This window comes from Xenopus laevis, chromosome 4L (genome assembly GCF_017654675.1).
Source record: "Xenopus laevis strain J_2021 chromosome 4L, Xenopus_laevis_v10.1, whole genome shotgun sequence".
NCBI lineage: Eukaryota > Metazoa > Chordata > Amphibia > Anura > Pipidae > Xenopus > Xenopus laevis.
Window position 1 is genome coordinate 65,865,745 of NC_054377.1, and position 18,679 is coordinate 65,884,423.

An 18,679-nucleotide genomic window follows, 5' to 3' on the forward strand; every position below is an offset into this window, starting at 1 on the left:
CACAATTTGCCTTTAAAAATTATTACAAAAAATAAGTTGTTAGTACCACACTCTGGCCAAAATATGTAAACTCACGTGCCATGTCAAGGCCCCTCATTATACAACCTTGCTCCTTCTTTTAATGTTCTTCCACGGTAGCTCTATATCTTGTTATTAGGGACGGAGTTTCTTGACACTCATGTTATTTTTGAGACATATAACCACTTATATTTAAGTTTTACTTCTGTTTTTAATTTCAGAATGTGGTTGGTTCTTCTAATATTGCCCTTTTTTTTACTCCTCAGGGCAAGCGCTTATACACATTTTTACATTTCTATATTGTATGTACGTAAGATTTAAATAGAGTTTGTATGGGCTTTCTCCACAATATTTCACCACCACATTGAAAGTCTTTTTGGGATCTAATCTAAACTAAAATATTTAGAAGTCTTACATAGCTTTGTAAACACAATTAAATGCATAGCCTTAGAACCAGTAGTAGTGAGTATTGAGCTGGAAAGCAAAATAACCTACTTTTTGTGTTTAGGTGATACTGCTATTGGCTGATTGATGTAAAAAATACAAGTTTTTGAAATGTTTGCAACAGGTATAATATAGAGAAGGTATTTTCTTGATATATTATTTCTTACAAGTGTGTATTTATTACTTTAATAAGTTAGCTTGTATATGCCCACTAAAATGCATCTTTTTTACATGATGTTGTTGTTTGGTGTACGATTCCTTGCACCCTGGGTGTTCACAGAAGATAAGATTTTCACATGCCACAGCATAGTGCTAAACTATAAGAACACCTTTGCATTTTTGTATACTGTGGGGGGAGATCTTTTCACATTTGCTGAAGCTTGTACTGCATAAGAGAAATGGCAGAACATTTTCATTTTAGAGCTTAAGAATATGTTCTGGCTGAGTTGCCAAGAAGCGCCAATCTTATTAATTTCTCTCTGTATGAAACAATTCACTCTGCCCCTGCATTCTCCTGCCATTTGCGCAGCACACTGGTAATTTTCCATTTATAAGCAGTGCTTTCTGGGTTGCTCAGTTATTTATTACACAAAAAAAGTCTTTGAATTTAGAACATTTAAATAAGCATCTAAAAATGAATTTTATTATTTTAACATAGCAAGTAAATTGCCAATTTATTTAAAAGGTTCTGAATCTTACAGTGAGGATAAGTAATCTGTACACACAGGTAAATATAATGACCTGTGTATAGGATAGAACATACTACACGGTTCCTGTTTTGAGCCACTCAGTTGCTTGCAATAGTCATTAACTCCTTGCTAAATAATGAATACTAAAAATATGCACTAAATGCTACTAACTAGTACAGACATATGGCTGTTAAAGGCAGCCAGATTACACTCAAAGAGATGCTGTCATGGGAAACATCTTTTTTTCCCCAATATGCATAAGTTAATAGTGCTACTCTGCACTGAAATCCGTTTTTCAAAAGAGCAAACTGATTTTTTTATATTCAATTTTGAAATCTGACATGGGGCTAGACATAGTCAGTTTCCTAGGAGCCCCCAATCATGTGACTTGCTTGGATAAACTTCAGTCACTCTTTACTGCTGTACTGGAAGTTGGAGTGATATCACCCCTCCTCATCAGCAGAACAATGGGAAGGTAACCAGATAGCAGCTCCCTGGTAGACATGAGAACAGCGCCCATAGTAAAAATCCATGTCCCACTGTGACTCCTTCAATTACATTGAGTAGGAAAAACAATAGTCTGTCACAAAGCAGTTCCTAAATCTACATTTGCTTTGCACAAGACAAGAGGTTCTAATTGAACAGGGATAGAGCAGCTACCTACACCAAGTTACATAGCAGCCCTAAGCTTTGCTACTAATACAAAATTTGGCATTTTAACAATGTGTAAATAATTGACACCCAGGACTAAGTGTTGAGGGATCCTTGCAGGAAACAGAAAAGGTATTAGTCCTTCAGTTAAAAACAACACAAACTTGACTATATTTTTTTATTAAAAAAACAACACAAACAAAATCTTACCGTCAAGTCCATAAAATAGCACGGGATCTAAGAGTGCCTCGTATTCTTTCACCTGCTTAGCTTTCCCTCTGAACACACCTAAAAAAACAAAACTTTAATTACATTTTATGTTCGTTGGGGTTTTCAATGACTGATGTTAATAGACAATGTATCAGAAAAATGACATTTTAATCAAGTAAACAAGTTAAACAAACAACACAGTTTTATTAAAAAAAAAAATTATACAAACTTCAGTAAATGTCATATTTTTTTTTTAATTTCTGTGACAACTCTCAGTAACAAAATGCAGGGAACTATCATGGATTATACCCCCATATGCCATAGATTGCCAAGCATTTTTTAAAACTTTCTGAAGAGCTGTTAACCCACCCAGATTTAGGTGGAATCACGTGGACTTACACCCTGTTGGGGTGGATCTGTGGATGTGGTTGGGTGTAAGTGGGGGTGAACAGTTCTAAATAGACATGGTAAGTGCATTTCAAGGGCAGGCTAAATACATCCTAGAAATAGCCCTTAGGAGGGTGACATTCCTTTATCCAACCCAGCCTTATACTATATCATTAGAATTTACGAGTGTTCGGTTTAAAAGAAATATATGATTGGTCTATATATCTTACAACTTGTATCACTTATTGTGGCACCGTTGGGACAAAATGGAATGAAGGATTAGAGCTATTAAAACAATATTGTATATTAAGAAATGCTGCCAAGGATTCTAATTCAAAAGTAGGCACACAGGACTATGAATTAATATGAGAATCAACTAGTGAGGTTGTTTCATTTTCTATTCCTCTGACCCAATGATTCTTATTTCCCAAGGCACTGAAAGCATTGGAAAATAGGCATGAAATCCAAAGCGGCATGCTACATTTAAATAATAAAGCAATTCTCTCATACTGATGGTGAAATTACAGAGCACAGCACATCTTGTGTGCCACTGATGTGTGTATAAACAATGGCTTCAGCAATGTCCTGCTGATTGAAGAACAGAAGGTTAGCTCTCTTGCTGTGTGTGTGTGTATATTTATATTTACACTTTCACAAATGATGAATGGCCAAAGGCTAGTTTAATATTAGTACAAACATATTAGTACACACATATACAGTATATCACATTAGCTGATGAGACTACTAGCTGACAATTGTGCAAGCATTCCATGCTGGATGCTGCCACTTTGCAGAGAGATTTGACTAAATTGGAGAACTGGGCAATAAATGGCAAATGAGGGTCAGTGTTGATAAATGCAAGTTTGTTGGGGCATTCTTAATAAAGAGGCATTTGGGGATTTTTGTGGATGAACTGTATAACTCTAGGCACTGACTTCTAAAGGAAATAAAATGCTCTCTTGCATAAAATGAGTGAAAGGATATGTTTGCCTCTTTATAGATCCCTTGTTCGGTCTCACCTGAGTAATATACAAAAGGGGGGTTGTGGGAGCACTCCTAAGGCTAAGTAAAAATGTATTAAAAGTATAATGGAAGTGCTACTGACTTGGGCAATTAATCAGTGCACATTCCCTGGGCCCCTGTATAAGTAATTCAGTATATAAGCAAGTGCATTTGTTAACAAAGACAGGGGTTTTTAGTTACAAAGTTATGATCATAAAGTTGATAAGCCACCATACCACATCAAGGTAAACCCCACATGGTGGTCCCTAACTTGTTTACCTCTGGTCATAGTATAAAAGGTTGTGTACCTCTCTGCATAGTAGCATTAATTGAAGCTAATTCTCCTGAACCTTAGTTTCAGTCTGAGGGCTAGAAGATCCCCCCCCCCCAGTTTGCAGCTTTTAAGAGAGAGAGATTTTTTGAAAAAAAATTGATAATGGAAAAACAATAGTAAAAGCAAAGTAAAGTTGTATGTATAGGTGCACACTTAGAAAGTGTGTATATATGTGTGTGGTTATAGGTGTGAGTATATGTAAGAATATAGGTGTGAGCAAAAATAAGTAAAAAGATAAATTAGGTGTAGTAATTGGTGTAGTAAGTGTACATAAGTGCAAAAGTGTTACTTGATGCAGTTAAAAACATAGGGCCACCATTAAACGTGTTAGGTATGTGCTACAAACCACATGAAGCTCATCCACAGCTTCAGGCTACATTTCGAATATAAAAGGGGGGTTGTGGGAGCACTCCTAATGCTCAGTAAAAGTGAATAAAAATACAATGGAAGTGCTACTGACTTGGCCAATTAATCAGTGCACATTCCCTCACCTTGAGTAAGCAGTACAATTTTGGCTTCGTTACATATAAAGGATATTAATGAGTTGGAAAGAGTGCAAATGTGCTTCTCGAATGAATACAGAGCTGCTTACATTTGGTAGTGCTGTAATCATGAGGGGAGAAGGCACGTAGACATCCCTTCTCCTGTATTCTAACCTTCTCCTAACTTGTGTGTTGTTAATTTTAATATGGCAAGAGGTGTAGATACGTTTTTTAACCGAGAGCTTCTTAAATGAGCAATGTGGGTGTCAATTTTATTATCACTGACACATTTATTAAGCGTTTACATATACCAATGTACAATAAAAGGGTGTATACACTGAACATACAGATTTACATACAAAAAAAAACAATTTATAACCAATAAAAGAGATCAAGATGGCCTTGCCCAAAAGAGCTCGGTGTAAAAGGAGAGAGATTACAGTCTTAAAGGATTTTGCACCCCTTAGTTCTCTTGCACTTTTGTCTGGGGTATTAATATATTTTAGCTTTTGTTGTCACTGTGACCATTGCTGCTTGCTTGGAGATTAAAGAATGACATACAGTTTAGGTGGGAATAAGCTGGGGAGGGGACTGCAAAAACAAATTCAAAATATGGTCAATAAGAAAATCCATTTATGATCCATTTATGAGAAGTTTATGATCCATCAGTCTATTGTTCAAAGAAAACCTTCTTTACATTGATCAGTAACGAATTCCTTGGTTATTCAGTATGAACAGATTTTTTTTTCTCCTTTGAATTAAAATGTGATTTTGCGTATTTTTAGGGGGTTATTTATTGAAGCTGTGTTTTCCGGGAAAAATTTGAGTTTTTGAGAGTAGTTTCACTATAAAACTAAAATCTTTCAGGTTTAAAAGAAAACTTAAATTTTTAGAGATTTATTATGCCCTGAAGTTGCTAAAAGCCTGAATCCAAAAATACTCCAGCTAAAACCTGTCGAGGTCATGGCAGAGATCCCTTGGACCATTTGAAGATGTTTTTTGCCTTCATGATTTTTGTTTTTTTTTTTACAGTGGTTGGTGCTTAAAAACTTGTTAAATTGAGGTATTCAAGGTTTTTTAGCCTATAACTTGATAAATTCGAGGTATTTGAGTTTTTCCTGATTTTATTCAATTGAGATTTTTACATTTGGGTTTTTTTCATAAATAAGCAAACAAAGTTCTGAGTTTATTCGAGGTAGAAAAAACCTCCCAAAGTCAACCTTTGATAAATAACCCCCCTTAGTATTTAATAAGACTTTTAATGTATACTTTCTGCATAGACTGCATTGTTGAGGATTCTCTCCCTTTGTTCATTGGGACACTCAATTATGTTGTTCATACTTTAGGACTACAAAGAAACACTCTGAGCTTTGTTGAAAGCAGATGGAATGAAATATTAACTATCTTTTCAAAATTCAGACTAGTAGCTAAAAAAAGACTCGCAAACAAGCTTGGCGTCCATAATAAAATGAAATGCATGTTCAGATGAATACATTCAAAGGCATATTTAATGCAGAGTTCAGTAGGAAAGAAACGATTACTTGGAATTGTTCTCTTGAGGCTCTAGGTAATGATGGTTTTCTAACATCCAACAGATGAAGATAAAAGGCACAACCAGGGATAGGCAACATATGCACTCCTGTTGTAGCAAAACTACAGTTCCCGGAGTCCATTGTCAAGCATGAAAAATGTACTACCAGTCAACCGTTATCATATCCGTCTGCTTAATAACTATGTCTAAACAGAATTTGTTATCATATAAATAGAAAGAGATCATTATTCAGCTGACAGTAAAATTAATTTCAATAAAATTAGCTGCCACTGCTGTGATGAAATAAAACAGTCAGAATGTATGGTCACACAAAGCTGCAACTAGAGTCAACAGCACCAGACTGGAAATGTAGAACCCATGCTGCTAGCACTCTTTTTATGTAGGTAATGTAGATTTGATGTTCTTTGGCATACATAGAGTTAAAGGTCTTCCTGATCAAAAATTGGAACATTTTAGGTCATGAGCAATCTTTGACGATAACACCCAATTATGTCCAAAATGTCATGTTTTTTCTTAATGAGTACACGAGAAAACAGTTAGATCATGGAAATGAATAATTACAACACACTTACCATCAATGATCATGTAGACAAAAAATAAAGGGAATTCACATTCAATTCCATCAAACAGCTGGAGACGGTGGGGGAAAAAAACATGAAAAATTATTTTTTATTTAACAGCACAGAAATAGCTAGACTTAGCACAAACATAAACGAACAATTGTATTTATTTTAATGAGATAACACACTGAGAAACAGATCTACTAATGTTTTTATTAAGAAAAAAATAGAATATATTTCCTTGAAATATGCCCACCACCAAGTGAATTCGTTTTAAAGCTAATATGGTTTACACATGATAACTTGTAGTCAGCTGTGAAATTAAATGGCAAAATGATGAACGGTTAGCCACCTGTCAGTCTGAGAAATAAACTAGTTAGCACATTTTAATTGCAAACAAAGCTCTGTTAACCAATATAAGCCTGGAAAAAAAGGGTAAAAAATGTTTATATTTTATTTGCATTACAGGGGTTGTTCAACTTTGAGATAACTTTAAGTATGATGCAGAGAGTGATATTCTGAGACAATTTGCAATTGGGTTTCATTTTTTATTATCTGTAGTTTTGAGTTAGCTTTTTATTCAGCAGTTCTTCCATTTGCATTTTAAGCAATCTGATTCATGCATCAATCTGAACAAGACACTGGAATATAAATAGGAGAGGGCCTGAATAGAAAGATGAGTATTAAAATGACTAAAGCATTAGCTTTTTAGATGGGGTCAGTGACGCCCGTTTGAAAGCTACAAAGAGTCAGAAGAAAAAGGCAAATAATTATAAAGCTATAAATAATGAAGACCAAATGAAAAGTTGCTTAGAATTGGGGATTCTATAACATACTAAAAGTGACCTTAAAGGTGAATCAACCCTTTAAAGAAAAGACTTTTGGAATTGCAGGGCATTATGGAGAATATGCAGGATGCAACTAAATGTTATCATAAGAAATGCATTAAAGCAAAGTAGGGAACTCAAACAGTTTAATTGACTTTAAGTGCATAGGTAATAATAAAGCACAGTGCTGATTTATTTTCACAGGTGAAGACGTCTGTAACTGGAAACTTCAGTTATGGGATCTATTATCTGGAATGTTTGGGACATGTTTTTTTCCCATAATTTGGAGAACCGTATTGCATAAACCCAAATGGGTTATTTTGCCATCAACATGGATTAATGTGAACTTTGTTTCCATAATTATTTTATTAAAAATGTTCTTCCTTTAAATAGACTGTATGGGAGATGGCCAGATAATAAAGCTTATACACATACAAGCTTAATTATGATTGAAGTGCATTAACAACTACAGTAAGCCATAAATTGGTTAAAAAATTAATTTCTCTCATTTGAAGAAATTTTTCAGTCAGATTGAAAGGTCCTTTAACAAGGCATACAATGGCGTTAACAAATGTTTTTTAATACAATCAAATGAAATACCTTAATTTCAGCAGGTTTGTAGTACCGTCTATTTTCATCTTCTAGTGCAGTTCGATAGCCATCCCTTAGAAACCGCTTAAAGCCATATTTTCCTTTAAGCTTACGTACTATTTTATCCAGTGTTTGGTTAAACAAGGCATCATCATCAACAGCAAATGCAGGGTAGCTGATACATGTAAGGAGGGCTGCATCTGTGTTCTAAAAAGCAAGGAAACAGGCAACAAGTAACACCAGTTAGTAGGAAGAGTTCAATGAATTCAACTTCAACTATTCCATTACTAAACATTTCCATATGGGGTAGTTCACATTTTGAGGCTTGTCAATTTTAGATTTTTTTTATACCTCAAATTATTTCACAAATCGAATGGTTTCTAATTTAAGAAAAAAGCTTTATTAAAATTTATGGAATAAACTTGATTCAGCGAGTTTGGGATCATCAACCCAAAAACTTGAATTAATCGAGTTTTCGACAAAAAAAACTTAAAGCGCTCGAATTGTTCAAGTTTTCGGGCAAAATCCTCTGAACCAACCCGAACATCAAGAAGGCTATTAACATCTCCAAATAGTTCAAGGGACCACTGCCATTGACTCCTACATGACCTTGACAGGTTTTAGATGGTGTATTGTCGGTTTCAAGTTATTTCCAGGATTGGGGTATAATAAATCTCGAAAAAGTTTTTTTTAAAAAAAAAAAAGCAATCCAAGGAAATCTGGGAACAGTTATGTATTATATAGTGAACAGCAGCCATAAATAGTATAAATATTTTTACAGCTCTCCACAGTCCACCTTACATTGTGTATTCCAACAAACTGGCCTGCGAAATGATTGGTTGAACACAGTGTAGACTGGTTACACACATGGGTGGCCAAATTTATACACTATAAATTATAAAATGGATATATCAAATCACTGATTAGACTACCATTACAAATAATGGGGCTCCATACTATTAAGTTAGTAGGGCCCACCACCAAGGAGTCCTGTGTGTCTACCACTGCCCAGTCCAACTGGTTAGAAAACCCTGCCAACTAAGAAGAATGAAACTCCAATTAAAATGCACAATACGTACCTATAGGCAGACTTGGCCACTCACATTACTCCCAAACATGCCCAATGCTGGACTAAACCCCACCCATTACCACCACAAGCAGTGCCCCTATTGTGGTCTGTAAAAAGATAATTTTTGCACACATGGCCAGAAAGTAAGTAAATGAAGCAGTGTAAAACGAAACCATATAAATTAAGTCTGTTTCGTTAACAACCCTGAACAAAGGACAGAACTTATATTTGCACAGAGGTTCCCATTTAGATGCCTGGACTTTCTTTTTAATATAGAACTTAGATTTGTATCAGCTTGGCATTGCATTTTTGTGCTATTATTCTGTATCCTCCAATATTATGGATTTTTGCAATTAGACCTATTGCAACAGAAACTGAAGATATAGGACAATGTAATAGATACTGTCAAACTAAATTTCACAGGTTTTGCTCATCTATATTTTTGTCATAAGATTGTGCACACTGTAATTAGGGAATAAATATATTGATTAAACAGTTTCTAAAATATTTATTCTAACAACTTGTGCTTGGTGGGATTATTGCTGAAGGTATAATAGCAAGTTAATATAAGGCAGAACATTTATCAGCATTTAATAGTTGCAACTTTTCTTCTGAGAGTTAGCAGTGACACAATCCTAAGGATTGTTTCCAAAGTGTACAACTGCACGGTGGTTCCCTGAAAACTGGGATGACCATGTTTTCAGAAAACACCACTGTATGTGTGATATTATGAGTAGCAATTTATATTATCCAAAAAAGAAAGTCACTGGAATCCACTCCAGTTATTGATAGTGAAGAGTGTGTTGAAGTGGTAGTAATTGTAATGGTTGTGTGAGTGTGTAAGGTATGGCAGTAACAGTGTGTATGTATGTGCCAAATAGATTACTTGTCCATAGCACTTTATCTCATGACTTTCATAAGCAATGTGGATAGGAGGCCCAGGATGAAGGACAGTTAGGCCCAGAACTGCATACTCTAACATGCTGAGTGATACAAAGCGCTGTTAAATCTGTAACAATGTAATGTAATCTGTAACCTTGTAATGAGCCAAAAGCAGTTCAACCTGAAGGCCAGTTAGGATGATTTTTGGGTGAGCAGTTATTTGCATCTGTAGACATGTCTTCTATGAACTGAAGAACATGTTAAAAAATTGTTTATCCCATTATATAATATAGTATTTATTTTCTTTTCTGTTGTGTATGTGGCTCATCTGAACAGTTGCGGCCCTCACTCAGCACAAACTCATTCAGCACCTCTCTCAATGTCATTTGGGATTGATATGCCTGGTCTAAAACTATCATGAAGTGCTGTGAGATGTAGCTAGAAAAATCTACAGGTTGCTCAGTCCTGAACTGATCTGCAATTTTAAATCATGGATGGTCTGGCACCCCAGAGTAAAGCAAAGTAGCAGGCAAGAAAATTAGAATCAATGATATGTATAGACTCATTTTGCGCTGTTTATTCCAAGGCATTTTCTATGCATATTCATTACTCAAGTGTTTAGTAATTGCATAGCATTTTTCAATCTGGAAGGGCCTCTCTAATTAAGATGCTATAGAACCGAGTAATAAAACCAAAGAAACTGTATTAATGCACAATCATTTCTCTACAAGACGTTCTTAACCTTAATTTTATTGACTCACATGGGATCGGGACTCTCTGGGAAGCAATGAACTCAGAGTTTGCCTGTTCCTGTTATGAGCATCAAGATCCACAAAGATGACAGACTAGGAGCAGCCCTGCAAACAGAAGAGTAAAACAATCTATTAGCCTTCCAAAGCACAAAAGTCAATTAGCAATTGCCAGTCAATCGGGTGCTTCTAAACTATTGTCCCAGAGTAATCAATGAGAGCAAATCAATCAGTTTGTCCTGACAAGATAGCAAATTAAACATGTTCATTTGGGTGCGTTTTTGGCAAGTGTTTGAAGTTCAAGTGTTTGAAGTTTAAAACAGTAACCTGATTGAAAACAAAGCTCACAATACCTTCTTATTTCATGTTTAATTTATATTTAATGGCAACACAGTTTTGCTGTTGTAAAAGGTAGCGTATTTTAATGGCTAGAGGATAATGTTTATACTTTGTACCTGAATTAATCTGAGACACATCTAATACAGTATAATATAATTGTACAACTAATGCTTAGTTTTACACAATTTCATAACTGTATGAAAAGGTAGTATAAAAACACATTCGGGGGGAATGTAATAAAAGTCAGTAACGGAAAAAATATTCTCAATGCGAAAAGTTATGCCTTTGTGGGAATAAATTTTGCGTTTCGCAAATTTAATATAGCTTTTGCGAAACCGGAAACTGTTTAGAGACCACTTCCGACAGTGGAAGTCCGTTTTCGAATTTTATAGTTTGCGCCAATGCGCAGTAAATGTAATAAAACTTCTTCCTGAAAAAGTCCTCATGTGTGTTCCAAAAGATTCAAGCACTTCTGAGTGCGCAATTAAAATTCGCAAAGCAATAACAGTTTAAGGAACAATATTACATTGCAAAATCTATCCAATCCCTGAGCAGCTCTACTGGGACTTAAACTCTTTGACCAAAAAGGGAAAGGAATGGACAGAAGCTGCCTCCTCCTGTTCTCTCCTGTTACATGATATTTTAATTGACAAGGTATGGAGATCCAAGTTACTGACCCCTTATACAGAAAACTCCAGGCCCTAATCATTTTGGATAACGGGTCCCTTACCTGTACATCTCACAGTCACAGGTACAACCGATGCTAGATGCAAGTAAACAAACACACTGGCACATGCTAACACTCAACAGTATGTGTTCTTCATGTTATTGTGCTAATGGTATATGCTCCGTTGTATAAAGGATAAGAAGCCAGTCACCAGCTGGATTCAATATGATAAGGTGCACGTCTTTGGCAGCCACTTCCACCCGAATTTAAGGCACAATTTTCAATTAGACCGCACCAAACAGGAAGGTTTTTTTTTTTTTTTTTAAAGGCCTTTATTAGAGAAGGGCTTTTCTTGGACAGATATACAGCTGTATATCTGTCCAAGAAAAGCCCTTTTTTATTAAAGGGCTTTTAAAGAAACTTTCCTGTTTGGTGCTGTCTAATTGAAAATTGTGCTCCTTTGTAGTCTGAGTGGAAATCCCAAAAAAGAATAAGTTAAGAATAGAAGACCCAAATATCCCAGTGTTCAAAAGTCTTCAGGTTTTTGTGTTTTTTCATCTAATGGTTTAAAAAATAAAAGAATATGAAATTCACAACATGCTTATGTAACTACATATTAGAAAGAAACTGGTACAGGTATGTTTCTCTATTTTCAGCCATTTTGGCATCTTTCTTTTTCCCCACAAGTCTTAAGCTCTACATAGTCCTCTTTTCAATAAAACTATATTTTATTTTACCATTTGAGCGTATTCACTGCTCTGGAACAAGTCATACTCTCATAGCAGTTTCTCATTTTCAACAACTAAAAGATCAAGTGTTGTACATGAAATTTTATTACAGCTATAAACTTTAGAAGACTGTTCTAACTTAATTAAACAACATTTGAAAGTTAAAAGACACCAATATAAAGAGTTCCATTTTGGCTAGTGAAAGGAAAAAATTCCTTTCCTGGCTATGTGTTTGAAGTACAAGGATACCGGTATACCAGCTGGAAACCAATATCTATTGAACTGGTCACTTGTCCTCCCTATATCCTTGCATATGTATTCACTACCCAAGAAGAGACTGGTGGTGATTGGTCTGCACAAATTTAGAGGGAAAACACGTATTTACGTATACTGTGCTGTGCTGTGACACATTTTTAAATTATTTTTATTACTGGCTATGTAAAAAAATTAATTACATAGCTGAATAAAGCCTAGTCACTGGCTGTTGTTGCACATTCAGCCTATTGGCCCTTCTTTTGCTTTTAGATTAGGCAGCGAAGCCCAAATGCACCAGTATTTGAAGAGTAAAGTTACTCCCTTGAGGGCCTACATGTACACTGATATTCATATTGTTCTTTTTTTGGATAAGGACAGACACATAGGAGAGAAGCTTTAAAAATAGAAAAAAGAAAAATTGGAAAGAAAAAATATTAAAAAAGCTAACCCTCACACACATCACTATATATGCAATTTGCAATAAAAAAATAAAAAAATAAAGCAGCTCAGCTAACTATTTCTAAAAACTGTAAAATCCCATTTTCTTCTGCAACGTACATCCTAGTAAACTTAATTGGTTATGCTGGAGCTTTATGCATTGAACCATGTAAGACCTTAAGCACTCGTATACAAATTAACATGTGTGCAGATATTACAACGTGTGCTTAATCAACATGAATTATTTATCTTTATATTTATTATCCAATTTAGTGATCACAGATGATATGTTACTGCTGAAGCTGAGCTATTAATAGGACAATATTGCTTTGTTTTAAGGGTGTGCACCTTTTATACTGATAAGAATGTAAACATATTGATTTCATCTCACAGGTAGGGGCTCCTTTTTGTTTTATTATGCATGTGGGTAACATCATAATTCAACCCCAGGTAGTGGTTATTTTTAATCAGGGGTTCACTAACATGTCTCTATAGGGAAATGCAGGATGGTTTTATGGATGCAATAAAAACAGGTTTTTATGTTACCACTGGCAATCTTTCATTCCATCTACATTTAAGCTTCTTATAGACTTGAGTTAAGTGTCGGACATTGCTGGTAGAAATGCAAATTTTAATGCTATACATTATAATAAACAGCCAGGGGATGGGGCTCAGGGAGAGATGGAAGTAGATATAAAAAGCGGGGGCATGTAAAAGAGATAACCGCAAGAGAAGAGCAATCATACTGATTTAGTCATCTGAAAAAAATTGAAATTAAACAAGGTTATTGTGATTATTTTCCTTTTAATACAGAGCTGATTCATTTTAAGCAAGCCTTTACAGAGATTGTTTATCAATCACAACAGTACATGTCTCAATGGAGCTTACAATCTAAGGTACCTTAATATTACAACCAGCCCAATTAACCTGCCTGTATGCTTTTGGGTATGGGAGGAAACCAGAGTACCGAGTGGAAACTAAACCCTATGTCATGCAAATAGCGCCAAGTTTAAGAATTAAACAGAAGACCATAGTGTTGAAAGCAGCAGTAATTACCACGGGCTAACAGGTTCTTCCAATACTTGACACATTTTTTCTTTAAACATTGGGTAGACCAAGGAAGTTTTCTACTACTGTTTTTGTTCCAGAGGGTCTGCTGTTAAATTAAAGTCTATAAAGAAGAGTTTATATAGTGTACTTCCTCAGATCCACCAGCACAATGGCTTCTATTTAGCAACACAAAGTCTCTACACAAACACTACAAAACATTTACAGAGAAAGAAAAGAGAATGAAACCCCTATATGTTAAGCAGAACATAGTTCTCCTTTAAAGACAGCTTTAGTTTCATGCACTATGCATTAAACTTAAGCTCAATGCATTATTGGAAAATAGGCTTAAAGCTAGCAAAAAATCTCAATAAAAAACAGCTGCTTATACCTTTATTTTATACGCTTTGTTGAATCTTAATAGTGTTCAACAATTAAAATGTAATGGTTTTTCCTATAAAGCTGGCCATCAGATTCTTCCCACCATTATATTTTGTCGGTTCAAATAATGCCTTCATCCTGAGGCAAACATTCAAAGATTTAGACAGCTTTTACATCTTTTTTATCCCAAATCTCTCCCTAAGGAGCTTTCAGAGTTTGGCCAATATGGCTCTAATTCAAGCACAGTGGTAATTTTACATTATATCCTGAGTAATTCCAGATAAAAGCAGTGGGATAACATAAGGGGATAGAAACTGCTGCCTTAGCTGTCAGAAAGGAACATAAAGCATTACTAATCAATATGCTACTATAATCTTTGGCTTCCAGATGCTTAAAGAGGTTGTCTTCCTAAGGATAAAAAAAAACATATAAGCCCTCAGCACTCTACAAGGGTGATTACATGTAATGCTCGTATTCTATTTAAAGCTAACAGTCCCGAATTACAAAGAAAGACTGGTGACATAACAGAATTTTTTATTATCCATCATAATATTGTCTTTGAATGCTATTTATAATTTAGCAATAAAAGTATTTGCCTGATGCTTTTACATTACCTTTCTTACTACCCTGTTCCTCTATGAGGGGGCTGCCATATTTGTGCAGCAGGAGTCCGTTAGCATTAGCAACTCTAACTGTCAAGTTAAGAAGGGACAGTCAGGTTGGCAAAACAGTCAGGTTTAGGAACTTCAAGTGACAATTACTGTACTTACAAAAGCAGAAAAGCTATCAGCGAAAAACGATTAACATGACCTATTGGTAACTTTTACTGTAGATTAATATTTTGAAAAGAAAAATTTTAGTGTCAGTATCACTTTAAGTTAAAAGATTTAAGAGCTAGAGATAAGAGATTTTTTTCCTGATATTGCAATACCTTGAAAGAACAGTTGGATAATTTGAAAATAAAATCACATTCTGAAGTCTGGTTGACGTTTTTAGTTAAGTTTAAGAAAAAACAAAAAATTGGTTTGACCATTGAGCATGTGCACAGGGTAATCAGCTAAGCTGCCACAGCACAGGTAGGTTGGCCTGCAAGCAATGCAGGAAGATGGGCGACTGAACTGAGAATATTTGTTATAAATTAATGCTACCAGTGAAAAATATGTGTCAGGTAGAAATATATTAATCTAGGTAATTTAAGGACTTCAGAACAGTCATCAATATTAGTTACATCCAGAAAATTTTGCTACAGGTCAGATTTTTGCTTTCAAGCTGGTAGTATGTAAACCTGGTCCATACTTGGCTTTAGCAGGAGCCCCTATGACCTTTATCGACGCCAGACTATCCTTTACCAAAAAAAAAGAAGGCTGAACAGAAAATAATAGCAATTCTAAATTTTAAATGTAAAAAGCCAAAATCATGTTTTTCAGTAAAATACATCTTTACATTAAACAGCCCAGTGTGTATCTGTATATTTGTAGCTCACAGTATTCATCTTTATCATATGTACACCCCTAGGCTACACAAGGCATGCAAGTGTATAATAAACATGCCCCCGGCAGCACTCAGCACGTAGCACTGTAATAAATGTGGGATGAAAAATAGGGGGAAGAAACATTTTAAAATGAATGTTTCCCATCTGTAGGGATGTAGCGAACTGTTCGCCGGCGAACTTGTTCGCGCGAACTTCGACCGTTCGCGTCCGCCGAATGTTCGCAAACGTCGCGCGACGTTCGCATTTTGAGTTCGCGTTCGATTCGAATACAAATCATTCGACCATTCGACCATTCGAATTCCTTCGACCGCTAAAAATCGAACGATTTCCATTCGTTCGAACGATTGTAAGCATTAGATCGAATGAAAAGCATTCGATCGAATGCTTCGATCGTTCGATTCGAATGAAAATCGTTCGATCGAACGATTAAAATCCTTCGATCGTTCGAATCGAACGATTTTAGCGGGTGTTCGAAGTTCGTAAACTGTTCGCGAACGTTCGCATTTTTTGCCGGTGTTCGCGAACACCAAATCGGCAGTTCGCTACATCCCTACCCATCTGCAAATAGCCAGTAATTTGGAGAATTTAAGTCCAACAGAGTAGCCTCTTTATGTGTGAAAAGGGTTGACATCACAGTGAGTATAATCAATTCCTATTTTTTTACCTTTTGAAATTATTTACAACGAAACAGCCTGACTGCAAGTAACATAAAACTTAATTTATGAACACAAGTGCAATGAATAAAAACTACTAATCAAACTTCTTGCTCCCAAACAAATGCCTTGCGCGAAGGCCAAATGCACTCAGCCTTTGATGATGAACTGGGCACTGAATGTAACGTGCATAGTAATAGGCACATGTATGCAAGGTAGCCCTGGAACCAACACCTACCATGAGGAGTTTTCACACATTGCACTTATGATATAAATGAGCCATATAGTGTTAAAACTATGGTTGATATTTTGCCTTTAATGTCTGGATCCCAAACTGTATAAAAGGAATCTTACGGTTGCCTTCAACCAGCAGTTTAGTTTTTGGTGACTCTAATAATAGGTTTTCTGGAAGCATAGTAAAACTTTATTATACCATATAATATAAATATTATTATGCCCATGATCCAAAGACCAATGTTTTGGGTTAGTGAAAAGTTACATTACCCAGCATACAATGTGTGAAGTTGAAATGTACTGTCTTGAACAACATTTTGGATTTGCTTTATTCATCTTTTCTCAGGAAAAAAACAACTTCTAAGACTGAATCTAACCATAAAATGATCTTTCTTTGCACACTAGAGAGTTCAGACTATTTCATGTAATAGACATAGCTGGTTTCAAAGCAGAAATTCTTGCTTAAAAATCTCTCATTGCACCATCTGCAAAAGCCTTTCGCTCCTACAGACAGCAGCACAGGACTTCAAAGAGACAAAACTGCTGCTTTGAAACACATTTCTTCAATCTGATTCCCAAGGTTGATGGAATGCTCTGCTATTCTATAGGCTGAGGAATGACAACATACTGAGCATTATAGACTCACACTTTCTCACAAAAGGATCAAAGCCTGCCATGCACTCATTAATAACCATAAATAACAAACATGAAAAAGCCTTGTTGGTCACTGCGCCAACATATTGTTTAGGACCATTAAAACAAAAGTGTAGTTCCATCGGGAAAGGGAATTTAGAAAATTAACAAAAGCCTTAGCTATACTGTAAATGTCTTCAAATTGTTAAAGGAGAAGAAAAGCTACCAAGGCAGTTTATAGCCAATAGATTAGCCTCAACAGTGCAAGCTAGAAAACCATTTTTATTCTTTAGAATGCTTTTCTATACCTGAGTAAACAGCTCTAGATGCTTGTTTAGGATAGCAGCTGCCATATTAGCTAGCTGTGAAATCACTTCTTGCCTGAGTCTTTCTGCTTGCTAATAACTCTGAACTCACATTACAGCAGAGAGGGCAGGAGGAGCAAACTGAGCATGTTCAAGCCCAAGCCCTGAAGGTTTAAGAAGAAAACAGGAAGTCTGATACAGAAGTCCATCAGGGGAATGTAATAAAAGTCGCAAAGAGCAAAACAATTCGCACCAGTAAGATTAAAAATCCACATCTCGCAATGTAATATTGTTCCTTAAACTGTTATTGCATTGCGAATTTTAATTGCGCACTCATAAGAAGTGCTTGAAGGTGTCGTAATCTTTTGGAGCAAAAGGCGCATTGGCAAAAGGCGCATTGGCGCAAACTATAAAATTCTAGGGATGCACCGAATCCACTATTTTGGATTCGGCCGAACCCCCGAATCCTAAGCAAAGGATTCGGCTGAATACCGAACCGAATCCGAACCCTAATTTGCATATGCAAATTAGGGGTGGGAAGGGGAAATTGTTTTTTTACTTCCTTGTTTTGTCACAAAAAGACACGTGATTTCCCTCTCCACCCCTAATTTGCATATGCAAATTAGGATTCGAATTCGGTTCGGCCAGGCACAAGGATTCGGCCGAATCCGAATCCTGTTGAAAAAGGCCGAATCGCGTACCCAATCCTGGATTCAGTGCATCCCTATAAAATTCGCAACCGGTTTTTCACTGTCGGAAGTGGTCGCTAAACAGTTTCCGGGCTCGCAAAAGCTATAATAAATTCGCAGAAAGAAAAATTTGTTCGCGCAAAGGCATAACTTTTCGCATTGCGAATAGTTTTTCCGTTAGCGATTTTTATTACATTCCCCCACATGTGTACAATTCATGAGTGCAAAATATGATAATGATATGATAATATCAGAAAACTACTAAAGAATTCCATACATCAGACTTAAGTGCCACAAATTGATGCAACAAACCATGTTTTTACAATGTTACAGTTTTTCAGAATAATTCTGTTGCCACAACAAGGTACAGG

The 18,679-nt window shown here is 35.8% G+C and overlaps 1 protein-coding gene across 1 annotated transcript in view; it reads right to left on the minus strand.

The window, feature by feature from the left end:
* The window catches only part of phkb.L (phosphorylase kinase, beta L homeolog), a 205,584-nt gene that overhangs the window by 87,684 nt on the left and 99,221 nt on the right, over positions 1 to 18,679 (minus strand). The window contains 4 exon segments of the mRNA XM_041590233.1: positions 2,013 to 2,090; positions 6,342 to 6,399; positions 7,757 to 7,954; positions 10,460 to 10,579. Of these exon segments, the coding sequence (XP_041446167.1) occupies positions 2,013 to 2,090; positions 6,342 to 6,399; positions 7,757 to 7,954; positions 10,460 to 10,579 (454 nt within the window).